The sequence below is a fragment of the Herpailurus yagouaroundi genome, unplaced genomic scaffold (assembly GCF_014898765.1).
Source record: "Herpailurus yagouaroundi ecotype Mexico unplaced genomic scaffold, PumYag 29, whole genome shotgun sequence".
Taxonomy (NCBI): Eukaryota; Metazoa; Chordata; class Mammalia; order Carnivora; family Felidae; genus Herpailurus; species Herpailurus yagouaroundi.
In genome coordinates, this window is record NW_024412377.1 from 46,167,137 (window position 1) to 46,184,648 (window position 17,512).

At 50.3% G+C, this 17,512-nt stretch overlaps 1 protein-coding gene across 1 annotated transcript in view; it reads left to right on the forward strand.

Moving 5' to 3' along the window:
- The first annotated feature begins 62 nt into the window (after positions 1 to 62).
- Positions 63 to 17,512, forward strand: part of GALNT10 (polypeptide N-acetylgalactosaminyltransferase 10) — a 218,728-nt gene continuing 201,278 nt past the window's right edge. Inside the window, exon 1 of the mRNA XM_040498391.1 lies at positions 63 to 221. Coding sequence (XP_040354325.1) covers positions 63 to 221 — 159 coding nt within the window. The remainder of the gene's footprint in view (positions 222 to 17,512) is intronic.

Sequence of the window (17,512 nt, forward strand, 5' to 3'; positions counted from 1 at the left end):
ACGCGCGGAGCCGGGGGCCGCGCGGCCGGGCCGGCGGGGCGCGGCGGGGCTGACCGGCCCCGATGAGGCGGAAGGAGAAGCGGCTTCTGCAGGCGGTGGCGCTGGTGCTGGCGGCCCTGGTCCTTCTGCCCAACGTGGGGCTCTGGGCGCTGTACCGTGAGCGGCAGCCCGACGGCACCCCCGGAGGATCGGGGGCGGCGGTGGTCCCGGCGGCCGGACTGGTGAGTCCCCCAGTTGCTGTGGGGGTGGGAACCCTCTCTCCTCGTATTCACTTGTAGCCTTCGCTTCCTTCCTCCCCCTTTCCCTTTCTGCCTTCTCCGTGTCAGCGCCGGAGACTCTTCTGTTCTTCCCATTTTGGGGATTGGGAAAATTGAGGCCCAGAGAAAGACAGGAACTTGTCCAGAGACCCCACGTCAGTCGGAGGCAGAACCAGAACTAGAGACAGACTCCTGTTGCTCAGTCTGAAGGTGTGTTTCTTACTGTAGGTTACCATTCTCCTTTCCTTTCATGTCTGGTATCCCCTTACCTCTTCCAGCAGCTCTTGCTTTTGGAAGGTCCTGTCTGTACCCCTGTATCCCAGGATGACTTCTTCTTCAGGAGCTGCCAGTCCTTCTGTTTAGCGTCCAGGTCTTTTCCGCTTTTTCCCTCACCTGCTGATCTCTGTGTTCCCTGCTCAGTGGGACACCAGGTCTCCCTCTTCTCCCCATTTGTGTACCCTCCCCCCTTTTCACCCTCCCTCTTTCCCAGATCTGTGGATTTGTTGGAGGATGCACTGTGCGGGGCAGGGGGGGCGGGGAGACTCCTGGTTCTTGAGGGGCCTGCTGCCTTTGACCTTCTCAAGAGTCCCGAAGCAGGGATTCTGGTGGATGGATTCCCCCAAATTCCCAGAGGTGTTTGTGCCTGGGTGCCCTGAGGTTGGAACATCAGGTGCCTTCCCTGTCCCTTCTTGGAGATGGGACATGATCCCTCTTGAACTTGTCCAATCTGACTAGGTGTGTTGTTTCTTGCACAAGTCTAGGACCTTAATTGTTCTTGCTTCCTCTGAACTCCCCCACGTGTGTGTCTGTTGTGTCACACGTACGTATAGACTGATAGCAGAAGCTCTATCAGAGCTCTCCTACCTCCCCAGCTCCCAGGTAGATAGGCGCCAGTGAGTGTTTGCATGCTTGAACTGTTTCACACAGTGGGACATTTCAGGTTTTCTTACAGGATTTCCTTGGCCCCATAATTTGGTGGATAATTTGTCCATCACTGTCCAACTTGACTTATCCTTGGCAGGATAAGGGAAGAGACTGACTTTTGAGGTTGATGTTTTTCTTTCTCTTCCTAGTATCAGGCTGCTTGAGCACAGAGGGCTGCTTGCTACCGGGATGACCAGTTTGAGTACAGCCTGTCACTCTGGTAATTGTTGCAAACCATCCTGGAAGGCCTCCTTCATCTCTTTGGTAGCTCTTATTGTTTGGAAATTAAGCTCCTCAACTCTTTTACCACCCTGGTTCAAACCCTGACAGCCATATTAGACCTCTTCCCCTTAAATTCTGTGTGCATATTGGTGTTTCCTTCATGAAGTCTTTCTTCACTTCCCTGTACTGGCATCAGGGTCAGGAGGTCAGGGTTCTGTCCTCAACTCTACCATTGACTTGCTGTGTGTGCCCTTGATCACCTCTCAGCTCCCTCTCTGAGCCTCCTTTTCTCCATCTGTGAAATGTAGTTATTGGTCCAGCTCCAGCATTGTGATAGCATCAGTGAATCAGTGAGGGGTACAACGGCCACGTCTTTTTTCTTTCCTGAGGGCAGGGGTCCCTTTTAGCATCCCTCCTGTGGGGGCTCCACACTGGACACAGCCCCAGGTCAAGGGGGGAGTGCCCTGCCTGAGCACTAACTCTCCTTTGGAATGGCTGTAGCCAGTTCTAAAATAGCTCCTGACATTCCGCCTCTGCCTGGAGAAAGCCCTCGTATTTCATTTGCCGTGGATGCCAGAGACGTCCTGATTTTCATTTTCTATAGACCCAGATGTGTAGAGAGAAGGTCAAGGTTAACTGCCAGTTTGGCCTGAGCTTTCAAAGTAAATTACTCACTTGTGCAAGAGGGAATTGATGGAGTAAGGCAGCCTTTTGGGCAGAGAGAGGGGAGCAACAGCTGGGCACTGCTCAGAGCCCTTAACTGAGATGGACAGATAGGCTCATCTGGGAAGGTCTAGTTCTTGTTTATTTCTTTTGCTCTGGAATATCACGCAGAGGAGGAAGAAGGGGTGAAGGGGTGTGATGGTGATTGAGGTGGGTACCGATGGATTATCCTTGCTTCGAAGGAACTCCTTTGCTTCCTGGGAGTAGCAGAAAGGAGCTGTTTCCCCAATGATAAGCTCTGCTAGGTGCTGTGGGATTCAGCATTCATCTGCTCCCTTTCAGGAACACTCTGCCAAATTTCCACACAGCCACTTTTTGTTTCACTCTCCTGCAGATGCACAGCACTGGGCTTGGCCCCCAGTCCCTTGTCTGAATGTCAGCTGGCCTTGAGGGAGGAGGCTGACTTCTCAGAGCGATGGGGTTCCATCCCTCATCCCCGTGCACTGGAACATGGATGTAACCCATTAGCCTGCTATCTGGGAAATCTGGCCTCTTGAGCACACAGGGCTTCTCTTGACAGGGCTGACCAGTTCTGAGCTCAGCTTGTCACTCTTGTAATTGTTGAGAATTATCCCAGCACACCTCGTTGATCTTTCTGGTAGAAATAACCACGGGGGCCCTGGAGGGAAGGCTGACAGGACTTTATCCAAATGCAAAATATATTCCCTGTGGGTCTGAGGGCTAACATACCCACTGTTTGAGCAGCCCTTTAACTCTTGCACTTCTCCAGTGGATTGAAGGATAGAGAGTTTCAAGTTAAGAGCATTTATCATCTGCTGGAAAGTAAGTCTGTATGCCTGTCATGCTAGCTCATTCTAGGCATACCTCTGGAGCTGGGTGGGACAGTTGATTTATAAAGGACACATCATGCTTTCAGGACTTCAACATTCATCTAGTCAGACAGCTTTGTCCTCAGAAAGTTGTAAAACCAAGCAAGAAAAGCCAGTCTTGAAACTATCTTCATTTTAATTTAGGGGTCCCTCTCATTCGTAGCCCCAATCTGTTTAACATCTCTGTTTAATCCTACCGTCTGTTTCATATTCCAGACTTGGGAACTAGCTACTAAACACCCGTGTTAGGGAACGTGATGCAGTCCCTCCCCATTTCAGAGCCATAATCTGAAAGTGAGAAATGACTTCATTGGATAATAGCAACTGTGGAATAGAAATTGGTAGGATAATAGAATACCAATGACTTTAATTTTCAAGTATCAAGAGTTTTTCTCATTGTGTCAGAGCTGAACTTTATTCTCAGAACATCTAGAAATCAATACCTTTTCCCTCGCTTTTTTCAGTCTTCCTGGTGGCAGAGTCTTACCCATCAGAAAGTTAAGTACCCTAGAATTGTAGCCTTGGAATGAGTTCTTTAATTTTCTGCAGAGGGGCTGGAACCCTTTATATTATTAATCTCTTCTGTGTCTGCATGCCCAGCTGAAACCTGATGCCACTGGGGCTGGGTTGTTGAGTTACCTGAGCAAATCTGGCTCCCTGCATTCCTCCTGTCATCCTAGGTAGATAGTCTCCTAAGGAGCCCAGCTAAGGAAGGCCTGGGAACAGGGGCCTGGGTTCTCACTCTCTCTCCTACCCCTAAACTCACTGTGTGACCTCAGGAGAGTGGCTTAACTTCTTTGGGCCTTGGATCTCTCAACTGTGCACTGAAGGCTTATATTCAGAAGAGGAAAGGGAAATGTGTATCATAATGGTGCTCCCCTCCCCTGGCCGGGGCAGACATGGCTAAACAGTCTCTGTCCCACTAAGCCCACACCACCTGTTTCTGGACACTGCTACTCAAGTGGAGTTAATGGCATGTTGAAACTGATTTGCGACACAGGGAATAGATCCTTCGTGAGGAGGTTTCTAACTTTAAATTCCTGGGGTTCTGTGAGTTGGTTTGGAAGCATGTATTGAAAAGGCCTAGGTAGTGAAAGTTCGTTAAAACAGACCTCCGTACCGGAGTTGTGGTGAAGCCGCTACTTACCTGGGGATATGTTCATACTCCAGCGCCTTCTTTCAGGCTGTGGTCTGAGGATGTGAATTCAGCCTTTAATCTGTTGGTGCCAGTGACATAACACATAATGGAATCGGGAATGAAAACGCGAAGGCCCGTTTTATTTTTTATCTTTTTTAATGTTTGTTTATTTTTGAGAGAAAGAGAGACAGAGCGTGAGTCGGGGAGGGGCACAGAGAGAGGGAGACACAGAATCCGAAGCAGGCTCCAAGCTCTGAGCTGTCGGCACAGAGCCCGACGTGGGGCTCCAACTCACGAACCATGAAATCATGACCTGAGCTGAAGTCGGGCACTCAACCGACTGAGCCACCCGGGCGCCCCCACAAGGGCCCGTTTTAAAGGGAACCATCTAGCTTGCTAATTGTACAGTGACCACCGTCAGCTCTCACGAGAGAGATGGCATCAGGATCTCATCACTGAAAAACACCCTGAGGCAAACTGGGCGTCTGTGGTACGTCCCGTGGCAGGTAACTGCTCATGATGATATTTGCAGTGTGTTCTGTATTTTCGTGTAACTGACTCCCCGTATCCCATCTATGTATCCGAGCTCCCAGGAAGACTGAAATAAGAGTCTTGCTTCTCAGAGAACCACTGTCCTCATGCCCAGTGCAGTGGGGAAAGGAGGTACCCTATGCGTGCCTGAGTTCCTGTGGCCAACGAGTACATCGTGGCCTCCCCTTCCAGAAGTATCTTGAAGGAGGAACTACATCCTCTTCTAGCACACAGCCTAAGGCTGGGCCCTTGGAAGGCGATCAGGACATGTTTGTTGAGCGATCGATATGTGTCAGAGCAGGAGGGGGGCTTCAGAAGTTGGCTAGTCTGCCCACCTTGCTTGGTAGGTATGGAAACTGAGCCCCAGGAGCGGGGAGTACAGACCAGAACCCAGTTCTTCTCCAAATTCTTGCTCTCTTTCACCACGAATATTTTTTCCCTCCACATCCTAATAATTGATTCTTTTCTACCATTATTTCCCGCACGAGCCGCGATTATCACTCCCAGTTTTGGAGCCCAGTACTTATTGACTAATTATTGGCTGGAACTTACCTGGCTTTTTTGCAGCTCCATTTTTATACATTTCTTCTCAAATTTTTATAGTGTTAAAGCAAGTAAAATGAATTAAATTTTAAGGTGGCCAAGGGATCCAGCTGGGAAATTGAGAAATTAAACGGATGCATCGTGTGTGGCATCATCACTGCTATCTGTGACAGACGGAGCTAGAGTGAGCTTGAGAGCCACTTCAGATTCTCTATCAGTTGCAAACAACAATGAAATACGCTACATGGGCTGAAATGAGTAAGGGAATATATTAGCTCCTGTAATTGCAGTGGCTTCAGGTATGGTATCATCTAGAAGTTCCTGCCCTAGACTGAGCCCTTGTGGTAGCTGAAAGCGGTTGTAGCCCTTCCCGACCTCATGTTCATACCTAGATCCTGGAGGAGAGAGTCTGTCTCCTCTGGTAGGTTCTGCTGAAGAGGGAGGAAACTTTTTTCCTCGAAGTGCTAGCAAGATCTCCTTAGGTATCATCAGCCTAATCCAGATCTGATGAGCTCTCTGAACCATCCACACTTGTCAAGAGGATGAGCGATGCTGATTGACTTAACCCACGCAGGAGCCAGGGGTAGGCTCGGGCCATCCACCTTGTAGGAAGGTTTTTCCCAGAGAAAAGCCCGGGCGCTTTTGTGGAGAGGAGGGGAAATGCAGTGTAGGGATGAGGACTACAGGTGTCCATTCCAGAATCTCACTGGCACAGTGTCCCAGGCAGTCACTGCTGGAATCAGGCTTGGTCCCCGCGATCAAACCTCTTGGCCATCCAGGACTGAGTGCTGATCACTGGACCTACAGTCTGGATGTCTGGCATCCCAGTGGTCCCGGCTGTGCCGCCCCTTAGCTGGGATGATTAACTCCCTGAGCCTCAGTTTCCTCTTGAGGAAGCTCGCATGTGAATGCTTGCTGGTGTGGAGTAGAGGGTTGAGATGAAGCGCAGTTTGAAAGCTGCCTTTATTTAATCTTGTGAGTCCTGCTGCCGCCTTCCTTCCCCTCACAGACGTCCTGAGAGCTGCGCCCCCCACCCCCCGCCCCACATTAAAAGTCAGTTCATTGAACATTTCTCTCAAGCTGAAAAAGAACTTCTGTCTCTTCAGCTTTGACTCTTTTTTTCTGCCTGGCCCTCTTAGCTGGAGGAGGCGGAGTGTTCATACTTTGGAAGCTAAACAATTCCGCTTGCTGTGGTGGGTGGGTGTGTATTTATGAGTGTGTAGCTTTCTCTCCATGTGTCTCTCTTCGCTCTCTCTTATCTTTGGATGGTTCCTGTTTGCTGCCCTCTGCTGAGTGTAGATAGGAGAAGGACGGGAAAAAAGCAGGCCCATGTTTTCCTTCCCCTTTGGTTTTGAGAGAATTCTGAGCTTCAGATGCTGAATTTTCCTCTGTTTGTGCAGGTGATAAAAAGCCACAGTGTAAAATGACACTAATAAGAATGATGATGGTATAGATGACAGGGAGAATGATAAGGTTAATAATAATAATCACAGTGGCTACCATTTCTTTGGCACTTATTCTGGTAGGTGTTGGACTAAGAAGCCCTTTACCTGTATGTCTTGTTAAATACTCCCAGGTATAAACAGGTAGGAATGAATGAGGGAACCAGGGCTCACGGAGGTGCACAGAGTGGCCTGAGGATACACAGCCTGTGGTTGTGGGGCTGGTGTTTGAGCCTGTGGGTCTCTGATCCAATGCCTGAGCAGGACAGAGGACCTGTTTCCCACCCTGCCCTGACACCCACTCCTATGAGGCTGCTACGGGAGCCCTGCTGTCTGAGCAGAGGGGAAAGACCATTGTGCTAAGACTGAACCCTCTTCAGTGGCTGAGGTGGAGCCCACATGGTCACTTGAAGAGGCCCCCTCACCAAACCGCCCCCGCAGCCCTGTTGGCAAAGCGACTCCCCCATCCTCCTAGACCGAGACATCGTGGGGCAGCGTGTAGGGCTCTAGTTTTGGAGCCGCTTGATTCAGATCCCTAGCCCTGGGCAAGTCACTTGGCCTCCATGCCTGGATTTCTTGGTCTGTAAAATGGAGACAGTGTTATGTGTATTGATGGTTGAATGAGTCACAGTGGGTAAGACCCTGAGCACAGGCTGGGTACAGAACGAGTCCTCAGTAACCGTGGTTATGCTCCTGTTTGTGGGAAGTGCCTGGCTTATAGCAGGGACCCAGTTCTTCATAGTAGGGACTCAGCTTCCCTGTGGCTCAGATAGGGAGGGAGGCCTCTTTATGGTTGTTGGAAGGTGAGGTCTGAGGAGAGGTGGTTGGCCTCATGGGGCAGCGTTCAGAGGTGGAACAGGGCCGCAGTGTCTCTGGTGATTGGGGGTGGGAAGGAAGGTGTGTTTGCACAGCTGCTCTTTGTAGTCCACTCCCTGATGCTCTGGAATCCAAAGCAATTATTGGGGGAACCTTCCCATTTACTACGCTGGGCGAGAACCCAGATCCTCTGCGTCCTTCTAAGAAGTATTTTTTGCCACCTCCGGGAAGTATTTTTTGGTCACTGCAGCCCTCAGGAGTTGCTCACTAGTGTTAGTTCCCCTGAGCATTGATTTTATCACCTGTCCACTTAGGTGGAGAAACTTCCAGAAAGGCATGGCCTGGGGCTTCTTTCTGCTGCCCACTCCCCGTACCTTTCAGGGTATTTCACATCTCTCCGCCTCCACACACACTGCTCCCTTGCCTCTCTCGCCCTTCTTCCCTGCCACCTGGCCCCTAAGCCTCCCTCGCTCCTGTAGGGGCAGCCTGGGGTTGTCCTCTTGTTACCAGGAGCCCAGAGCCCCTTATATAAATGTGTCATGTGGTGCAATAATTGTTTTTATTTGATCTGTCCAGACTGTCGTCTCCTGAAGGCAGGAACTAACCTCAGTCCTCGGTTGCCCACTCTAATTTGCCCCAAATATTTGCCAAACAACTGAAGCAGCAAGCAAGGAGTGATCTGGTTGGTGCCTGGTAACTGCTGGCGGAGTGCAGGAAGCTTAGCCTTGAGGAACGGCTCTTCTTGGGTGCTTCAGAATCCCTGGGGAGCCTGTTAACACCGGGGCTCCAGGGCTCGCGCCCAAGGAGCATGATTGGGCCGGTCTGGGGTGGGCCAGGGATCATCCTTCGGGGAACTCTCTCCTCTCTGTCCACATCTCCAACTTGTCAGCATCCCTGGGAGGCAGACCTGACTTTCCCCAGGGGCCCACTCCAATCTCCACAGGAGCGCTTTGGGACCTGCCTTTGAACTTGTATTTCTGGGGAGCGTGTTTATCTGCAGTTTCCCAAGCTGCCAACCAGTGCCCACAGAGGGCTGTTATCAGTGGCACTGTGTCAGACGCAAGTGGTGCAGGGTTGGGATCCGGGACGGGCGGTGCACTTTGAAAATGCCTCTGCCGTGGGCCACAGGGACTCTCTGGGCCCTGAGGTTTTGTTTTCCTCTGATACCTGTGATCTGTTGCCTTTCCAGGACAGGTGCTCTGCCTTCCTGCCAAGGGGGCAAGGAGGAGGTGTCTGTAGGTGGGGGTTGAGGGCAGTACTGAGCTAGGGCCTCCCTGGGAAGGTGCGACATTAGGGAGGCCGTGTGAGTCTCTTCCTTGAGTTGGAGAGAGCATAGGATTGGGGGCAGGCTCCTCTGATTCCCGGGCCCACCACTGTCCCTTATTCACTCTGTGTCCAACTCTGGACCTCAGCCTCAGCCTTATCCTAAAATGAGCACAATGGTCACTGCTTTACTGTGTCACCGTGGTGATTAAGTGAATTGAAGATGAGAAAGCTGAGGTGTAGGGAGGTACAGTGACATATACAGGGTCACACAGCTAGGAAGTGGTGGAAACCGGCTTCCAACCCAGGTGTCTCACTCAGGTGGAGCACCCAGCCCCAGGCTTCCTTCTGCTGTCTTGCCACCTACCTGCTCCATGACCTTGGGTGAGGCTACCTTTCCTTCTTCCCCAGGCCATGAGGAGCCTGCAGGGGGAGGTTATTGCCGGAGGCCCCGTGAGCCTGGTTCTTGGATGCGATGTGTTGGCTCCAGAAAGCTCTTCCGCGAGCTGAATGCCCGGGCGTCAGTGCCAGGGCATGATTACAGCAGGTCCCACGTGCCTCTCGGGAGCGTCCCTCGGGCAGCCTCCCAAGAGCCCAGTTAACTGGGGTCATGTGTTTGTACGAATCTCTCCGTGAGTTACAGATGTCAGCTTTCTCAGGGAGGCCGGCTGCTAAGCAGAGGCTGCTGGCGGGGCTTCTGCAGGAAGGGGGTTTCTTAAAGGGAACAGGTTGGAAACATCTGGCGGGGGAATGTGTGCGACAATTACTTCCTGCTGCTGAAGCACATTGTATGTGCTCGACTGAAAACTGTTATTTTTGCGTGTTTCCTCCTGAGCATTGATCAGAGGCAGCTGCTGACAGTTAAAAAATGTGTGTGTGTGTGCATGTCTATTTGTGAAGGAGTAAGTTTCTAAATTTGGTACGTAATGAGTGAAAAGTTAGTGTTTGTGTTTTGGGGGCATCAGGGTCTGTAGTAGGATTCCTGGTTAGTTTATTGACAGTAAACCTTAATGACAGTCTTCTTCAGAGAACTTCTTACATTACTTCATTTGACCTTTGCACCGTGTTTTGTTTTGTTTTGTTTTTTGTTTTGGTTTTTACACCTTACCTGTATACTTTAATGCAGATTGCAGACTGGTGGCCTGGGGCCAGAAGTAGCCCAGAAATATGTTTCATGTGGCTCACCCAGTGCTGGCCCATAGATGGATGAGTGTCTTTATTTTTAAGTGTCGGAGAGTTAAGCACGTGAACATTGGGGTATTTCACATTAAAAGAAAAAAATGCTCATTTCTGGCTTTTATGAGGAAAACCGTAGAAGTGTTGGCAGCGGGGTCCAGGTTCCAGTATCACAAAAAGTGGCTGGATCTGGGTAGCAGTTGCCCACTGTAGAAAGACCTCAGCTTGAACCTGGGTTCTTCAGCCTTTCATGTAGCCAGCCTGGCCTCTGGAGACATGTGAGTTTGGGAGCCCTTTGTCTGATTTGTCCTCTTTATGCCATGGTGGAGGCACAACAAGGCTTGTGATCCCCAGTTTGCAGAAGAGAAAGACAAGATTCAAATAGTATAAGTGACGTAACTGGTCACAGAGCCAGTAAGTTGAGGCTAGTCCTTTTTTTTTTTTTAATGCTTATTTATTCTGAGAGAGAGACCAAGCACATGTGTGCAAGCAGGGGAGGGGCAGAGAGAGAGAGAGAGAGAGAGAGAGAGAGAGAGAGAGAGAATCCCAAGAAGATTCTGCACTGTCAGTACAGAGCCCGGCTTGGGGCTTGAACTCACAAACTGCAAGATCATGACCTGAGCTGAAATCAAGAGTCAGGTGCTTAACCAACCCAGGCTCCCCAAGGCCAGTCCTTTTTGACTATAAGCCCAATGTACTTTTTGGGGAGGCTGGGGGGAAATGGTTACTTGGAAATACAAACATATAGACCTATGGCTCTTGAACAAACTCCCTTAAGTTTACATCCACATGATTTATATTGTGGCTCTGTCTGAGCCCAAGAACGATTTACCTTGTTTCTCTGTGTTTTTAGGTACTCTGAATTTGAGGTCCACCCCATCTAATGAAGTTTGCTCCAGCTGTGTGAGGGGCTGCCGTAGGTTTGTTTGTTAGAAGTGATGTGAGCACAGAGTGCATTTTATTTTCTGCCTTGGGCTTCCTGGCATGTCAGGAAACCCCAGAATGTGCCTTCTTGTTACCGCCGGGAGTGTTAGGAATCTATGGTGAGAGGCAGGACGGCTTTCCAGCAGAAATGGCACATACCGCATTCCCTTGTCTGAGGGGGCCTCAGAGGCATCTATCTGGGGGCATTGCTAAAAAAGAGAGGGCCTGTGTGAGGGCCCTGAGCTATCTGGGTGAGGCAATTCAGCCCCCGGTGCCTGTGAGTGCAGGGATGACCCTTTGTCAGAGCAGGAGTGGCTGTACCTCCCGCCCCACTGCCCCCCACTCGAGGGACCTTCCCTTAGAGGTTCCACATGGCTGCTGGTGTGGCAGTGGGGCATGGGGTGTGGGGCACAGAGGTGTGACAGCTGGTTCTGGGCTGAGAGTTCGCTCTCTTTGAGCCCTGGCTCCACCACGGTAACAGTAACGTTTCTTAACTTACTGAGCTCTTGGGGCATGCCATGCACTGTGCCCTTCTTATTTCTTCAGCATTGTAAGCAGTCTTACTGTGGTCATTTCACAGGTGGGAAGACTGAGGCTCAGGAAGCATAAGCAACTTCCCAGGCCTGCAGAGGATGTAGGTGGCAAGACTGAGACTCAGATTTCTGATTCTCAAGCCTGTGCTCCTAACTGCCATGCTTTATTGGCACCTTGGCAAGCCATCGAACCTCTTTGGGTCTCCATTTCCTCCCCTGGAAAGTGGGGATAATGTGTTCCTGGCATGCCAGCAGAGTACAGATAAGAAGGGCTCATCAGCTTTCAGACCCATTCTTCTTGCCTGTCCCCCTGGCTCTGGGCAGCTGTCAGGCATTGCCGCCTGCCGTGTTATCTTTCCCGCCAGGGTAGGCGGGGCTCCTCTGCTCCTGAGTGTCAGGGTTCCCCTGAGGAGGCAGCCCTGTACGTCTGGAGCGTGCCTCCCTGTGTCTCCCTTGGCAATAGGAGAGGCAGCCGAGCCCTGCCCCAGGGAACAATGGGGCACATTCAGAAGGCAGCCAGGTGCCAAGCCAGAGGTGTTGAAGGGACATTTGATTAGTTTTAACCCTAGTGGTCAGGCTTTTGCTCTTTCTTTCTCTGTAGAAGTTAAGTGGGAAGGAAACAGGTGTGGCTTTCCTCTCCGTGCAGTTCACGTGGGCCTTCTGATTTTGGGCGTGAGTACACCTCTTCGACCCCTCTCCCATCCTCAGTCCTCTCCTGTCTCTGCGTAAGTCTGTGTCTCCCTTCTTGCCTCCAGCCCCTGCTGTCTCTGTGCTGTGTGTGTCTCACTCAGCAAGTGTGATGAGAGCTGAGACTGAAGAATCCACGATTCCAAGGGACTATCTTTCATCTTGTGCCATCTCTCCCAACATCATCCCTGCCAGGCGGTCAGCCAGCTTTGGCTTGCACACCTCCAGTGAGCGGGAACTCACTTTCTTAGCTCAGCAGAGTCCTAGGTAATCTGCCATGGCTCAGGGAGGCTTAGAGGATTTCTTGAGTGCCCACTCTCCTTTTCAGGCTCCTCTCAAATCTTTCCTTTTCCAGAAAGTCTTTTCTGATCTTTCCAGTTAGAATTAATCTCTGTCTCTTGGAAATGCTTATAGAATTTAATTTGTACAGCTTTAGTGGCACGAATGTTAAAGTGCTATGTTTTGCCATCTCTCTAGGCAGAGGAAAGTAATGTTGAAGGAGCTTTCCCAGTAGGACAGCTCGTTGGGTGAGGTTCCAGCTGGAGAGAAGGGATACTAGAGAACTGCCATGTGGGCCTGGGCTTCCTCCTGTATCTAGAAAGTCCATCTCCAAACTTGGCCAGTGTATGTTATGTATTCTTTTCGTCCAGAGAATATGTTAGGCTTTGTGGGCCATATGGTCTCTGCGACGACTTCTCAACTCTGTCGTTGTAGTGTGAAAGCAGCCAGAGACAATACATAAATGAACAAGTGTGCTGTGTTCCAATAAAACTTTATTTGCAAAATAACAGGCAGCAGACAGGATTTGCAGGCTGTGGTTTGCTGACCCATGTTCTAGTCTCTTCCTGGTGGATCAAATGACTTTAGTTGCTGTGTGACCTTGGGAGTGCTGAGGTCCTTCTCCCAGCATGGATGAATGGAATGTTATGGGTTGAATCATGTCCTCTAAAAGATATGTTGAAGTCCTAACCCCTGCACCTCAGCATGCTGCACCTCAGCATTATTTCCACCTTATGTGGAAATAAGGTCATTGCAGATGTAATTAGTTAAGATTAACTAATTGCCGGTGTAGGATGGGCCCTTAATCCCATATGATTGACTTAGGTCCTTACAAAAGGGGAGACACAGCGAGGGAAAGAGCCATGGGAAGACGGAGGAGGAGACCAGAGTGATGCTGGCATAAACCCAGGAATACCTCGGGCCACCAGCCGCTGGAAGAGGCAAGGATGCATCCTCCACCAGAGGCTTTGGAGGGAGCATGGCCCCACCAACACCTTGATTTTGAACTTGTAACCTCCACAACAATGAGGCAATACATTTCTGTTATTTGAAGCCACCTAGTTGGTGGTGCTTTTTTAAGGCAGCCCCAGGAAACCAATACATGGACCATTTTCCATTTTCTCATCAGATTGTTTTATGGGTGTGCATGAGTGTGTTGATGCGTTGTGTTTGGGTAGAGGTGGATAAAACACTCTGCAAGGCAGGGATAATTGTCATAATCTCTTCTAGCTACTTCGATTCCCTTTTAACTCATGAAAAAAGCCTCTCTTCCTATGGAGGATTAGCATATTACCCTGCACGTATGTATTCTTTAAAGCCACACTCCTTATTAACAGATCAGCCTTTTTTTTTTTTTTTTTTTTAAACTTAGCCATTAGCCTGGAATACCAATGAGTAAACATGGTGCATACTGCCTTTTATTTAACCCTATTATCTTTCTTTTTCTGAGTTTTGACTACAGTGATTTCAACCACCTATTTTTGTTCTGGGTCCCAACTCACTTGATTTGGAGGCTTACTATGTGTTAAGTACAGAGAATAGCCCTGTCTTCAGTGGGCTTGTAGTCTATAGAGGATATAGACAAGTACACAGTGATGTAGAACACAAGGCAGAGCGTACTTAGTACCGTGGGAGGGATCAGCCTGGTGTTGTGAGGTGCTGGGAAGAGGAGGTCACACTGATTTAGGTCAGGAAGGACTTCTGAAAAGTGGTGACTTTTAAGGTGGCCCCAGGGAAGGATTGGGACCTCTCAGCTCACAGAAAGCGGGGAGCCTATTCTAGGAACAGGGAGTATGCCTAAGTCACTGAACCTTCAGATATCAAATAACTGCAGGGAGGTAAGGGCCAGATCACAAGGGCTCTGCTGGGAGGCTGGGGAGGCTGGACTTCCAGAAATTGGGAAGCCATAGGCAGTTTTTGCACAAAAGATGATCTGAACAGAGGGGTGGCTCAGAGAGGTGGATATGGCAGTTCAGGAAGTAATGGAGGCTGTGGGCTACTTTGGAGGCTATGTGGGTGGAGTCCATTCATTTGTCCACTATACTCTGCTGTGGTCTGGACACCGTGCCAGGTAGTGAGGCCACCAAGAGGCATAACTTGCAGCCTCTGAGCATCAGAGACTGATAATAGTAACTCCCATGCAGGCTACCTTTGCCCAACACAGTTTTAAGTACCTTACATAAAAGGTTTTCTTAGTTTTCGCAGCAACCCAATGGTGTACACACTGTGATATCTCCATTTTATAGAGGAGGACACTAAGCACCATGGAGAGGAAATGTCACACCCAAGGTCACATAGTTGGTCACTGATGGAACTGTGATTGGCCTGCAGGGTCCTGAGCCTTCACCACTAACCTTGACTCCATACACCCAAAGGTCATTTAGAATACAGTGAGATCTGTTTCTGGTAACTGCAGGTAAAAGTTCCATGTGAACACATAAGAGAGCAAATTAACCCAGATGGGCAGGGTGGGTGGAGCAGGAAAGGCTTACTCAAGGAGGGAATCGTCACCTAAGTCTTTGAAGGTGAGTGGGGTAATTTAGCCAGGCAGGCAAAGGGCTGGGTGTAGAATGGGGAGCATAGGGATTTTCTGTGGAGGGGAAGCACAGTCCCAGAAAGGGGAAGACAGCATGGTGTGTTGAGGGCCTTCCAAGTTCAGTGTTGCTGGCCCCTAGTAAGTAAAGCCAGGAGTGGGCATGGCAGAGGCTAGCGTATAGGTGGGGCCAGGTCCATGGACTAGACTCTACCCGGTGGTTGCCAGAGACATGAAGGGCGTTGGGCAGAGAAGTCTTGTGACCAGATTTGCTTTCTGATGGTACCAAGAGTTGGAAGAGATCCAGGAGGTCATTTTGTCAATTGCTGTCAGACGTCTGCATGCGAGGGCAGATGACACAGAGGAGCTCCCAGGACAGGACTCGTGAGGCCAGAGCACTCCAAGCATGGGACGTGACTCGGCAGGCTCAGCTAGTTGTTTAGCTGGTGTTTGGGTCTGTAGTTCTGCTTCATTCAATGTGTCATTCATCCATCGGATTTTGACTGAATGCTGAACGTGCCCAGGCTGGCTCTCTGCTAAGCACTTGACATTCCAGGAGGAAAGGACATGGTCTCTGCCCTTGAGGCCAGCTGGACCACTAGGCAGATAATTCCAGGGCAGTGGGATGCCAGCAGTCGGTGGGGTGGGCATTGGGCCCTGAGAGCACAGTAGAGGAAGCACAGTCTCCCTGCTGCGGCCTCTCTCCTTGCCCCCTCCCCACCTCACTCCCAGCCTTAAGAAGAAAACGATTTTTACCACTTATTTATTTTTGAGAGACAGAGCGTGAGCAGGGGAGGGGCAGAGAGAGAGGGGGACACAGAGTCGGAAACAGGCTCCAGGCTCTGAGCTGTCAGCACAGAGCCCGACATGGAGCTCGAACTCACAAACCACGAGCTCATGACCTGAGCTGAAGTCGAACGTTTAACCGACTGAGCCACCCAGGCGCCCCACTCCCAGCCTTGTAAAGCCACAGACTTGCCTGGATTTGAGTCCCAGCTCTGCCCTTTACTAGCTGTGTGATGTTGGGAGTTACTGAAACTCTTTGTGTCCTCTGTTTTAAAATGAGCACAGTAGTAGTATCTGCCTCAACAGATAGCCATCAGGATTAAATTAGTTCACGTCCACAAAGCAGTCAGGATAGTGCTTTGGCATACAAGAAGTGCTCCATAGATGCTCTTATTACTTTAGGTCCAGAATCCCTCCGCCTAAACCCTCTGTACAAGGCACATTTTAGGTTTCAGAATTACGTTAGTCAGGGTTCAATCAGGTGAGAGAAACCTCCCAGTTATCTAAACACTGAAAGCTTAATGTAAAGAATTCTAAACTCTGACAAGAGATTGCAGTAATGAAGGATTGACTGCTGTGAAGTAACGAGTGCTCTAAATATAGCTTAAAGAATGTGGGGATAGCAGATGTAGGAGCAGTGGCTCCCCCTAGGGCTCAGGTAGAGCACCAAGGAGCACCCCCATCCCGGTTGCAATGGAATTCGAAAGGAAGGTCCTCCCTCCTGGGGCTGAGATGGAGCACTCGTAGAAGAGGCCCCCAGACAGAGATCTTGACTTTGTTGGGGAGGGCACAGCTGTGCTTCGCAAATGGTAGAGAAGCAGCTGTGGTGCCACGCCAGTGACGGGTGCTGGGGACAGCTGTCCGTGGTGAGGCGCCTCCCAGAAGGCAGTCGGCTACAATACCACGGGAGTGGGTAACACGGGGAGGCTGCTGGCGGCTTGGTGCCGTTGCACACTGTGGCCGGACGATAGAAACGTTGTGTTTGCGGCTCTGGCTGGCCCTGTGCCAGAGACGTGGTCATCAGGCTAACGTGAGTTCGCTCCTCGGTGAGTCACAGACAGAAACTAGACCAGGTGGCGTGGTCACACAAAGGAAACTTTATTTGCAGCAAATAAGGAGATCACAGGGAATAACTTCCAAAGCCGTGAGCCCCCAGGCAAGGGCGAATGGGTTGCTTTCACTCAAGGTTAGGGTGACTATTCATCGTTATGTAGAGGCGAACGTAAGGTCATGCCTATATGTACGTTGTACGCTATGTAAGTGCGTCTTGTGCTCCTCCTTGGGCAGAGATTTTAGTATCAAGGGAGCTGCATGGGTCACTCCACGGTCCGTCTGTACAGGTACAGGTCAGAGGTTAGGCTCAAACTGGTCTGTGTGGTCTGGGCCTCCAGAGCCCTTCGTCCAGGCAGTTGTCATTGCTTGAGAGGTGGCTTTGGTTTCCATCACCGGATGCTATGCCTCTTGGGTCTTTTGCCTGAATTAAGAGAGAAGCTGCAAAAAAGAGCGTAAGGAAAAGTGTAGGACAGAGGTTGGTGGGTCCAAGCAGGTGAGAGCAGTAAAGGTCAGGTGTCGGGGTCCAGCTGGTAACAAGGTCATCTGTGCTGCCTGCCTGGCACATGTACCAGAACCAGGATAGAAAACATACAGGAAAACCCTTTCCTCCCACAGTGTCTCTCTAGCATCTTCGACCTGTCACTGTGATTACTATTAACATCATGTTGTCTAGCGAGGGAGAAAATGTTTAAAGGGCCCAGATCTATTTTTGCACAGCAGACAGGGAAGGTGCATTTGTGGTTGGGAGGCAATAAACTGGTCAGGGGCACAAGAATCTTTCTGATTTAGGGAAGTTGATGCAGTGCATATATTATATTATGTAATAGCCCCAGTGGGGTCTATGGGTAGCTC